Here is a 12,378-nt window from a genome sequence, read left to right on the forward strand (position 1 = left end):
TCACAAGAAAGCAGACCTTTAACGAAGTCACACATCGTCAAAAGAAAGCCGACCTTTAACGAGAGTTACACATCGTCACAAGAAAGCAGTCCTTTAACGAGAGTCATTGATCGTCACAAGAAAGGAGACCTTTGACGAGAGTCACACATCGTCACAAGAAAGCAGACCCTTGACGAGAGTCACACATCGTCACAAGAAAGCAGACCTTTGACGAGAGTCACACATCGTCACAAGAAAGAAGACCTTTAACAAGAGTCACAAATCATCACAAGAAAGCAGACCTTTGACGAGTGTCACACATCGTCACAAAAAAACAGACATTGAACGTGAGTCACACATCTTCACAAGAAAGCAGACATTAAAAGTGAGTCACACATCGCCAAAAAACAGCAGCCCTTTAACGAGAGTCACACATCGTCACAAGAAAGCAGACTTTTATCGAGAGTCCCAAAGCGTCACAAGAAAGCAGACTTTTTACGAGAGTCACACATCGTCACAAGAAAGCAGACCTTTAACAAGAGTCACAAATCGTCACAAGTAAGCAGACAATTAACGAGAGTCACAAATCGTCACAAGAAAGCAGGCCTTTGACGAGAGTCACAAATCGTTGCATAAAAGCGGACCTTTAACGAGAGTCACAAATTCTCACAAGAAAGCAGACCTTTGACGAGAGTCACAAATCGTCACATGAAGGCAGACCTTTGACGAGAGTCACAAATTGTCACAAGAAAGCAGACCTTTAACGAAGTCACACATCGTCAAAAGAAAGCAGACCTTTAACGAGAGTTACACATCGTCACAAGAAAGCAGTCCTTTAACGAGAGTCACTGATCGTCACAAGAAAGGAGACCTTTGACGAGAGTCACACATCGTCAAACGAAAGAAGACCTTTAACAAGAGTCACAAATCATCACAAGAAAGCAGACCTTTGACGAGTGTCACACACTGTCACAAAAAAACAGACATTGAACGTGAGTCACACATCGTCACAAGAAAGCAGACAATTAAAAGTGAGTCACACATCGCCAAAAGAGAGCAGCCCTTTAACGAGAGTCACACATCGTCACAAGAAAGCAGAATTTTATCGAGAGTCCCAAAGCGTCACAAGAAAGCAGAATTTTTACGAGAGTCACAAATCGTCACAAGACAACAGACCTTTAACAAGAGTCACAAATCGTCACAAGAAAGCAGACAATTAACGAGAGTCACAAACCGTTGCATAAAAGCAGACCTTTAACAAGAGTCACAAATTCTCACAAGAAAGCAGACCTTTGACGAGTGTCACACATCGTCACAAAAAAACAGACATTGAACGTGAGTCACACATCGTCACAAGAAAGCAGACATTAAAAGTGAGTCACACATCGCCAAAAGAGAGCAGCCCTTTAACAAGAGTCACACATCGTCACAAGAAAGCAGACTTTTATCGAGAGTCCCAAAGCGTCACAAGAAAGCAGACTTTTTACGAGAGTCACAAATCGTCACAAGAAAGCAGACCTTTAACAAGAGTCACAAATCGTCACAAGAAAGCAGACAATTAACGAGAGTCACAAATCGTCACAAGAGAGCAGACCTTTGACGAGAGTCACAAATCGTTACATAAAAACAGACCTTTAACGAGAGTCACAAATTCTCACAAGAAAGCAGACATTTGACGAGAGTACGAGAGTCTAGAAAGCAGACCTTTGACGAGAATCACAAATTGTCACAAGAAAGCAGACTTTTAACGAAGTCACACATCGTCAAAAGAAAGCAGACCTTTAACAAGAGTTACACATCGTCACAAGAAAGCAGTCCTTTAACGAGAGTCACTGATCGTCACAAGAAAGGAGACCTTTGACGAAAGTCACACATCGTCACAAGAAAGCAGACCCTTGACGAGAGTCACACGTCGTCACAAGAAAGAAGACCTTAAACAAGAGTCACAAATCATCACAAGAAAGGAGACCTTTGACGAGTGTCACACATCGTCACAAAAAACAGACATTGAACGTGAGTCACACATCGTCACAAGAAAGCAGACATTAAAAGTGAGTCACACATCGCCAAAAGAGAGCAGCCCTTTAACGAGAGTCACACATCGTCACAAGAAAGCAGACTTTTATCGAGAGTCCCAAAGCGTCACAAGAAAGCAGACTTTTTACGAGAGTCACAAATCGTCACAAGAAAGCAGACCTTAAACAAGAGTCACAAATCGTCACAAGAAAGCAGACAATTAACGAGAGTCACAAATCGTCACAAGAAAGCAGACCTTTGACGAGAGTCACAAATCGTTGCAAAAAAGCAGACCTTTAACGAGAGTCACAAATTCTCACAAGAAAGCAGACCTTTGACGAGAGTACGAGAGTCTAGAAAGCAGACCTTTGACGAGAGTCACAAATCGTCACAAGGAAGCAGACCTTTAACGAGAGTCACATATCGTCACAAGAGAGCAAACCTTTAACAAGAGTCACAAATCGTCACAAGAAAGCAGACCTTTGACGAGAGTCACACATCGTCACAAGAAAGCAGACCTTTAACGAGAGTCACACATCGTCACAAGAAAGCAGACCTTTAACAAGAGTCACAAATCGTCACAAGAAAGCAGACCTTTAACGAGAGTCACAAATCGTCACAAGAAAGCAGACCTTTGACGAGAGTCACACATCGTCACAAGAAAACAGACCTTTAACGAGAGTCACACACATCGTCACAAGAAAGCAGACCTTTGACGAGAGTCACACATCGTAACAAGAAAGCAGACCTTTGACGAGAGTCACACATCGTCACAAGAAAACAGACTTTTGACGAGAGTCACTCATCGTCACAAGAAAGCAGACCATTAACGATGTCACACATCGTCAGAAATAAGCAGACTTTTAACGAGAGTTACACATCGTCACAAGAAAGCAGACTTTTACCGAGAGTCAGAAATCGTCACAAGAAAGCAGACCTTTAACGAGAGTCACAAGCAAGCAGACCTTCAAAGAGAGTCACACATTGTCACAAGATAGCAGACCTTCAATGAGAGTCACACATCGTCACAAGATAGCAGACCTAAAACGAGAGTCACAAATCGTCACAAGAAAGCAGACACTTAGCGAGAGTAACAAATCGTCACCAGAAAGCAAATACTTAACGAATGACACGCTTCGTCGGAAGAAAACAGGCACTTGATGAAGGACACAAGTCGTCAAAAGCAAATACTGGAGGGAGGAAAGGGGGTAAACCATTTTGGGTTTTTTGATGTATTTCTGTGTAACCTTTTGTATTTTACGATTACAGCTTGTATTTGAAGCGATTTGAGCTGGGTTAAAGGAAACTTTAAAGTGTGTGAATGGGGCTGTTGTGGGGACGATTCAACTGACACATTATCTGGTGTTTGCTGCTAAGACACGTATGTACACACCGAATTGTTTCCAAATAGCATTGACTTGTGAATTGGTAGTAATTATGAAAAATAAGTCATCTGTGAAAATGAATTCATTATACGTAGTTTTCAATTTAACGATCAGGTGACCTGATAAATTTGGTTATAAGTTGTCAAAAAACAATAAACAAATCTGATTAATCCAAATAATACACGGCAATCTACAATATTAAGCCTCAGATAAATGAAAAACGCTGTAAAGAAGCAAAGTAGTTTGATGAGATTGAACTCCTGCATTGTTGGCATTTGACTTGTAAAATATTTAGTGACATTTAACCAACAATCTAGCATAAAATTACCCAATGAATTTCACGGAAGTCAATCGAAGGGAAAAAACTTCCGGTCAGGAGTGCATTCCGTTTTACTGTTCATAATGTTGATCAGTGAACCGGGCCGCTATGTTGAGAATTATTTGGGATACATACGATACATACGAAAGGTAAAATCCGATAAGGCAGACAGACTAATGTCTCATGTGCATTTTGGCAAAAGCCAACCAATAATCGATAAGTAAATTGTGCATTGTAAATAGCCACTAACAAATATATCACTGATAGCTATTGTTCGCGTATGCATACAAATAAGCAGAACATGAAAATTGTAGGAACATGAAGTAATGCAGACTGATGCGTTCCTCACGGAATCTTATTTCCTGTTTTTTTCGTAAAAACATTCATCATGAACAAGTCCAGGAATCCTGAACGTTGGTATTGATTCGCCGTTCTAGGAAAAGGATTTAACGAGTCTTTTTTTAAATATTTAATGTTCGATTCCTCTATGAAGTATTGATCGTGAAACTGAAGATTTATTGTCATCTGCACATTTGAGATTAATATTAATACAGCACTACGTCAGCGGCGAGTTAAGATTGCATATTATTATCATGTCGCTGTAAATATACACCATTTTTTGCAATAGCTTGGTTAAATATTGAAGTTACATAATATTGTCTTTAATACATCGTTACGTATCTTTCAAATTGTTACATGAAAGTGTTCTCATTTCAGGATTTGTCAGAATGTATCGTAACTATTTAAGGTTGCAAGTATTGTTCTTGCAAATTTGTACGAAGGTTCTGAGACATGCCTTGGAATATTTTGCAAATAAAGAATCGGGAGGCGATTTAAAAGAATTCAATTTTGCAGGTTTTATTAATACAAAGTTAGACATATTGAAAGATTTACAGCATCAAAAAGATATAACCAATACTCAAGTGAAGGCGTTTAAACGAGGACAAAATCAAGAATGGGATATATCTCTTTTAGCAGTAGTACTTCTAAATATGGTTCAATTGGGGGCAAAAGAAAGAGCTGCCGTTGAAAGTATTCGAAAAGAGAGAAACAGCATTCAACATTTAAATAATTGTGAAGTTAACGATGATTCCTATAAGACTATCAGGGACACGGTTTCTAATCAATTAAGATTATTGGCCTCAGTGGCAGGACCCGATTTCAAGGCAGAAATCGAGATAGACTTGAAAACAGCAGAGCAGCTTGATGCACCCGGGGAACCCTGGATAACAGTATTCAAGGAACAATTAAATGAATCGAAAATGAACTTAGAAGTTCTGCAAAGATTGGATTCAATCGATATGAACTTGCAATCTCTGAAAGAACAACGTATTCCCGAGTCAGGTAAGATTACATTTATCACTTGACACTGAGTGTGAATATAAGTATGCTTCAAATAGCCTTGAAGTTTTCTATACAAGTGCAATTATTCGACAGAGCTTTCTACAATACCAATGTCAGTGGAAAACGCAAAACATTCAAAACGTTATAAAATTGACACCCCGCCGATTACGATAAGGCTACGCATACAGTGTCACGTGATCCCTCAGTAGGGGCCCTCCGACATGAACACAGAAGCAGACGATAACTATACAGAATTTTTACTTGACAATCCGATAAAAAATGTATGGAAAATGGTAAAACATAGCAATAAAAGCTAGTTCAACATCAAATTAGTTAATAATTATAATAAGTTAAATTGAATGTTTTATTCAGGTAGAAATAATTTAATGTCTAAACTTTAAAATAATTAATTTATAAATAACATCAACATTTGGTTTCAGTAGAAAGGCTATTGTAAAGCTCAAATTTATGAGAACAAAACATGTATTAATGTACTTTACGAAAGTCAATTTATTGTTAACGTTTGTTTAGATCAAATTGATTCTGCTGTTTTTCTTCCTTTCTCCATTAAAAATCACCTTTTATACAAGTTTAGTAAATTAATATTATTGATATAACTACCGTATTATTTCTCTCAATGAATTAATATCCGTATTAAATGAAATGCGAAACTGTTCCTACAAAGAACATACATGTAGGAGTTTGAAGTGATCATAGTCATTATAAATGCATAGGTTTATACATTGATTTGCGTCATTTACAATTGAAGATGATTTTGTTTTATCTATACGTATTTACGTTTTGTGACCTTTAGATATATGATATTTGATATTTTATCTAAATTTAATAAAAAAAATGTAACTCAAATTAACTGAATTGTCTTTTTAACTTACAGTTTGTAAAACAAACTTAAAAGCAAATGTATATGCTTCGGATTTAAAACTTTTCGCCCAAGAAGGAGAAAAAAAATCAAAATAAAAATAGATCGGAAGATGTCGTCAATATTACGCACTAATACTCATAATTATATTTCTTGTTTTACGACTAACGAAAAAGATACGTATATTATGTACGTTCACATTAAAAATTTGGAAGGTTGAAATTGTCTACCGAAAGGTCACTTTCTTATCGAACAAATTCCAAAAAAATGCATAATTTGAATAATTTGAGCAGCAATAAGGGAAAATGTCAGCATTATGGATTTCCTTGTCTTTACTATCTCTCAGTTATAAAAAAACAAACATGTTTTGTGTTTAATATATAGAGAACAGAGTAATTACACTACTGTTGATAAGTGCAGATTGTCGGAAGTCATGGCGGATAGCAACGGGCAACTGATAAGACCCGCCTAGTCTGGACGCTGATTGGTCAGTCGGGTATAATCCGGCCAGTTTGACTGACAGGCCGCGTCATGTTAATTTCATTTGCAGGTAGATAAGGTGTTGCTTTAATGTGTTAAAGAATTCTTTACTGCTAAACATTCAAAGAAATAATAATATTTAGAGATTTGTTGAATACTTGTTGGCATGTTTCCATCAAGGTCTGTTCGACTGTTTTTGTGTAAAAATTGTCAAGACTATCCAACAATGAACTGTTTTGTTTAAATTCATCTTTAAAAACGGCATATATTCAATAAACACTCAACTACAACTCACTTCATTGTTACGAAAATGCATATGTCTCTCGCAAAATAAAGCCACAGATCCACAAGACATTTATTAATAGAAAGTGACACCTGAAACCATTCCTTATCTTCTTACACGTTTACGTAAGATTTACGTCAGATCTCAGGGTTTTTTTTAAAAAGCGTCGGTATATTAGTATGTACGCATAAAATATATTGTTTAAACGTGGAAACCATTATGCCCTATTTCTTGAAGGGAAACTCGGATGAGACAGCAACATCGTTGTTGCGATAATTAATTTCAATAATGTATAATTATGATGTATTATCGGCCTCGTACTAGCTTGCAGTGACATATTTAGGCTTGTTTTGATGAAACACTGTATCTCATTCCTTTAATACATGGAATTTAACGTATAACATTTCAATATACTACTGTAACAATTAAACTGTTTAGCCGTAGTTATTAATGGATACCATATTAGTTCGAGAATGTATTTCATTGTTTGAATGACTTTTCTCTTTATTTGAAGGTAGCTCAGTGCCAAACAATCAATGCAATACTCGCATAGAAAGTAAGTATACAATTTAAAAAAATATATTGGTTATGTTTTTAAAGAATATCGAACCACGTGAAGAAACGCAGTACTTAAAAGAAAGTAATGTTATGAATACGTTCGAAAACTTGCTTGTTTATGTAAATTTAAGAACTACAACTCGCATTACAGTGTTTTGGCGTTGGACCAATACTTCTAACAGTTTTTAACATTGAAGTTGGGTTTCAAATAATATCATTTTACGTATGCAAAAAGAAGTATCGAGTCTGGGTTCGAACACTTAACCATTGCATGATGATTTTGAAGCGCTGCTATCTGACCTTGTCGACCTATTTATCTGATTGCAAACTAAAAAAAAATATTCCAGTTAAAAAAACTGATACATTATTCATTTCAAACATTGCTATTTTAACAACGACTTAGGATACAATTTCTAGTAAGAATTGGTGTGCATGTACATCGTTCACAATGAACACGCGTTCCTCCTGCTTGTATAATTATTATTTCCGCTGCAACCATGAGAAAGTACAATTTATGTTTAACACAGTAGACGTAGATCGCAAATATACTACCCATGGTATCAACTTGACGTTTATACTAAAAAGTAGTCCTCACATAAGGGTACAGATACACGTAGGATTTTACAACCCTATTATCTAAATTACTATCAAGAAATGTAACCGATTCTATATTGTATTTCATTTTAGACAACAGCAGCATATTTATAGAGACGTTGATGGAATCACCCACATTCAAAATAAGGCGGCCTTTATTACAGCAATCAGAGACATTTTTGACGAACCAGAAAGTAGTCGTTTTAACTGGTCATAAAAAGGAACTTGTGATGTCTGTTCTTAAATACATTGTCATTGGTTACCCAAAAGAAATGAAAAATGTTGCACTGGTGAATACTACAAGCGATTGGAGTTCTGTTTCGCCAGAAAACACGGGCCTGATCATTTTGAAAAATATCGCAGGACCTTGGGAAAAGAAAGAATCAACTAAAAGACACATGCTTGATAAATGGATAAATATGTTTGACGAAATACATGCACGTGCAAAGGGCACTTCGATGTCAGTTGCAATAGTGTTGAAGAAAAGCCATTTAAATGAGATTAAATCCTTGTGTGATCACAAACTTCTTCAGAATGTGGTCGAAATTGGAGTACGAGATGCTGCACCCGATCAAAGGCTAATACAATCTAGAATTCCATCAGCAGGTATAACGTTAATTCGAAGCTACTTCCAAATATAATTCTATAAGTATTTGATAATGTTTATTATTGTAGGTGTTGTTTTCGAAAAATACATCAAATAATAACATTTCAGCTTACACTTTTACCTGTTAAAGTCACATTTGCGTTCATCATATTTCACAGAAAGCTTGTTTTATTTAATGCGACTCGAAAGTTATCTGGTTTTCCTAGCTAATAACATAGCTTCAACAACACATGTTTTTTTTCCAGGAACCGATCCTGAGAGTATCTTCAAGTAAGTATAGTTCCTTAGTTGTTTCAATTCAAAGTGAAGCATACTTCCTGTAACGAATTTCATTTAAACTGTTTTATACTTCTTAAAATCCTCAAAAAAATGTACATTTTAATTAATTTTCTTTTTTTTCTTTTAGGGAGAAAGATCAACGCAAAACAAAACTGAAGATGGACAAAGACGACATAAATGCACCAACGAACCTTTGCAAACTTGTAACAAGTAATACGACATCACATTCTTACATTTCGTTCATTTTAGTATCAACTGCTCAAGACTACATTATAGTCCTCGATGTATGGAACTGGTCCATTAAGTTGTTTGACACTGAGGAACACAAACTGCATTCGGAAATAAACTGCAATTCAAAGAATTGGAAAGAACCTTGGGCTGTAGCTGAATTGCCAAATGCACAACAATTTGCCGTGACATTTCCAAAAGACAACACGATTAGGATGTTTCGCTTAACAAAAGAGTACAGATTTCCAGTCTTACGAAATATTCCTTCGGACACAATCCAAACAGCAGCAGCAGACTGTCGTGGCATTTGTAGTCTAGAAGGTTATTTGGTAGTTTCCTTTGGAACAGCGGGAGACTGTTGTGAACATGGTATAATACAAATCCTTAAGCTTACAGGAGAAGTCTACCAACAAATCGACCATAAAGACGGGGAACCTCTTTTCAATAATCCTAAGTACTTGGAAATGAGCACGGGAAAGAACCTTATTCATGTAAGTGACGAAGGCAAAAACAAGATAATCACGATCGATTTTGAGGGAATTGTTTGGTCTGAAATCGACATTCAACGTCCAGGTTATGTCGTTGCCGACCCTACGAAAGATGATTTATTAATTTGCTCCAAGGACAGCAGAAACCTGTTTCAAGCATCGTGTGAAACAGACCAATGTTTTGAATTCGAAACACAGCATATGCAAGAGGAACCAATTGCCTTGGCATTTGACAGAGATAATCAGTGCCTGTTTGTCGCCTTTCGTGGATCGCCAGATGTACTGAAATATCCGATTAATATTTAAATGGCAAAGAAGAAACATTGGCACTCTCAATAAGACAATATTTAAATGAGATTAATGTCAATAAAACTGCTTTATGACGCAAATGAACGTTTATAGTGTAAGACACTACAATTAATATCAAATAAACATTCCATGTCGTCGACCATTTTCTAGCAGCAGTGGTTACTTAATTGAATACCTTAACTTTTTTTTGTGGTTCACTATTCTTTTAAGTACGTAATAGTAAGTGAATGTAATGCTACTGTTTTCCTGCATTTTTTTCATCTTTTTATATGTGTGTTTGTACCTGATCTTATGTAGTTGAATGAATAAAAGAGAGAGAAAACAGAGAAAGAGCAGTAATAACTAATCAAATACATCCCGCACTTGGCTTGCATGGAGTTTATTTGGCATTGGCATAAATTGCAAGTGTTTACTTCAAGATTTGGCTCTGATTAGTTAAGTGCGACGTCATTTAACTAATAGTATACGATATCATTACTATCCGATGTTATTAAATATTGACGTCATTGTCGAAAGCCATTCTTTAACTATAAATCATCTAGCGCATTTAAATGCATGTTTTAAAGTGCTGTCCTGCGTTTCCTTGAAAATTATCATCAATGCGAAAAAATGCGACACATCCTTAGATACACCAACATAGTTTTTTCTACTGCTAATGCTACTGTTGATACTTCTTCTACTACTACTACTACTACAACAACTAATATTTCTACTGCTACTGCTACTATTGCTGCTGCTGCTGCTGCTGGTGTTGCTGCTACTACCACCATCACCACCAAAACCACAACCACCGTCATAACCACAACACCAATCACCACCACCACCACCACCACCACCACCACTACTACTATCACCATCACCACCACTTCTACTACTTCTACTACTACTTATATCAATAATACTTAAAAAAAAACGATAAGAATAGTCAATATGTTAATAAGAATTTCAAATTTTCAAACTTATTTTTCTTGATATTACACCTACTACTCCTGCACTGTAATAAAGACCAGTGCTTAAAAAGGTACTTTTTCATGAGTAATATGTTTTCACTGTAGGCCTTTTGGGTTCAACCGCAATCATGGCCTTTTTCTTAAAACGCAATATCCAGAACAATGATCATTCCATTGGTCTAGTTTTTAATGTGAGGCTTATTGAACAAATTACAGGCGCAATCATAATTCATCGGCTTACAGCTGAAACAATCATCATAAGTATTGAATTGTGCATGCCTGTCTAGTTTCAAATGCTTTCTTGTAGATTCAAATGCTAGATCTGTTACGTATCTCAATCTGACCCTAACCTTGTATTTTGTTTAAAGTGACAGCACAGCTAAATTATGACATAACTATTTTCACAGACAAAACCCATACATGCAAGACTGCTAAACATAAAGAAACAAAAATATCGTAACTTAATAAGTATACATTTAACATAATCCAGTGACAAGGTTTATGACTGTAGTTTCATGTTTCATTCAGACAAAAAAGAATATTGAATTTGGTTTAGTTTAATCATATTTTATTGCTCTTTTGTAGACAGAATTATTATGCATACAATTTATACGTACACTTAGTTTAAACTTTTTTTATTTGAAAAATAGCATACAAACATACATACGTTATATGTATAGAAATGAAATACATCACAATATGTTCGAGGATAAGAAAACAAGAAATAACTTATATTAATTCTGCTCCTCTACTTAGATAAAGTGCATAAAAACTAATGAGACATGGCATATGCTACGCTGACAATGAGTATAATTGATAGATTTTGTCTTCTTTATATTATCTAAAAATGATAAGAAATGAAAATTGTTGGTCGCACACCGATGAGGGGGGTAGGCGTGGGTCTTCGTTTATTATTTGTTGCTGCTCATTGCTTACCGAACCGCCTAGAGGCAGTAATGTACGATTGCACAAGTGAAAATATTACTTTGTTTTGTTCAAAGGAAAGAGTTTCATTTCCATGGAGAAGATTTTGATAAATAGGTGCACATGGCATGATGCTCAAGAAGCGGCGACGAATGTCTACAAGCAGTGGACAATAAAGTAAAAAGTGTTCCGAAGTTTCGACGAATCCGCAACGACGCATAGGGGAATCGACTATTGATCTTCGACGAAGGTCTTAGTTAAGTGAGCTTCAGCCAAGTCTTAATCTGGTGTGTACTATTTGTCCAGTGCGTGATCAAAACCGAATATTGGTTTGGCTTTGGACATGTTTGAATAAAGAGTTTGCTTAAATGATATCAAAGACGGCAGATTTCTGATGTTGTATGGAAGTTAATTCTATTCATACATAGTTGCTGGAAGGAAAGAGTATGGTAAAATTGTGTTCTTACCATAATAGTTGGGGTGTTGTTGGCAGTTCGAAGATTGTATCGTGTTTGTTCTTCATAAAGAATAAGATCTGTTATATATTTAGGAGAAAGTGAGTGGTATATTTTGTAAAAGGTAATAAGCTTGTGTTTTCTACGTCTGTCTGCTAGGGACTCCCATTTTAGTTCAGCGAGCATTGAGTTGATATAACAGTATTTAATTGCACCTGAAACTATACGAACAGCCTCATTTTGCACAGACTCTATATCAGATTTTTGCTGATTTGTGCAGTTGTCCCATAAGGTGTCACC

General features: G+C 36.1%; 1 protein-coding gene across 4 annotated transcripts; it reads left to right on the top strand.

The window, feature by feature from the left end:
• Positions 1 to 3,738: 3,738 nt before the first annotated feature.
• On the top strand, positions 3,739 to 10,073 carry LOC128220276 (uncharacterized). Of its 4 annotated transcripts, none has more exons than XM_052928611.1 (7): positions 3,762 to 3,848; positions 4,014 to 4,112; positions 4,417 to 5,043; positions 7,201 to 7,242; positions 7,932 to 8,444; positions 8,691 to 8,715; positions 8,852 to 10,073. In XM_052928611.1, the coding sequence occupies exons 2-7, from the start codon at positions 4,088 to 4,090 to the stop codon at positions 9,744 to 9,746; spliced, it is 2,127 nt and encodes a 708-aa protein (XP_052784571.1). In that variant the 5' UTR covers positions 3,762 to 3,848; positions 4,014 to 4,087; the 3' UTR covers positions 9,747 to 10,073. The 4 variants fall into 4 exon arrangements, with proteins under 4 accessions (XP_052784572.1, XP_052784574.1, XP_052784571.1 ...); XM_052928613.1 differs by having other exon boundaries at positions 3,764 to 3,848; positions 4,014 to 4,116; XM_052928612.1 differs by lacking the exon at positions 4,014 to 4,112 and having other exon boundaries at positions 3,739 to 3,848.
• Positions 10,074 to 12,378: the final 2,305 nt, after the last annotated feature.

This window comes from Mya arenaria, chromosome 15 (genome assembly GCF_026914265.1).
Source record: "Mya arenaria isolate MELC-2E11 chromosome 15, ASM2691426v1".
NCBI classification, from domain to species: Eukaryota; Metazoa; Mollusca; class Bivalvia; order Myida; family Myidae; genus Mya; species Mya arenaria.

Bases quoted from the DNA above. Each gene is read 5' to 3' on its own strand.
- LOC128220276 (XM_052928611.1), top strand. From the start codon at position 4,088: ATGAACAAGTCCAGGAATCCTGAAC. The intron at 4,113-4,416 runs GTTGGTATTGAT...TTCTCATTTCAG, and splicing joins CAAGTCCAGGAATCCTGAAC to GATTTGTCAGAATGTATCGT. The intron at 8,445-8,690 runs GTATAACGTTAA...TTTTTTTTCCAG, and splicing joins ATCTAGAATTCCATCAGCAG to GAACCGATCCTGAGAGTATC.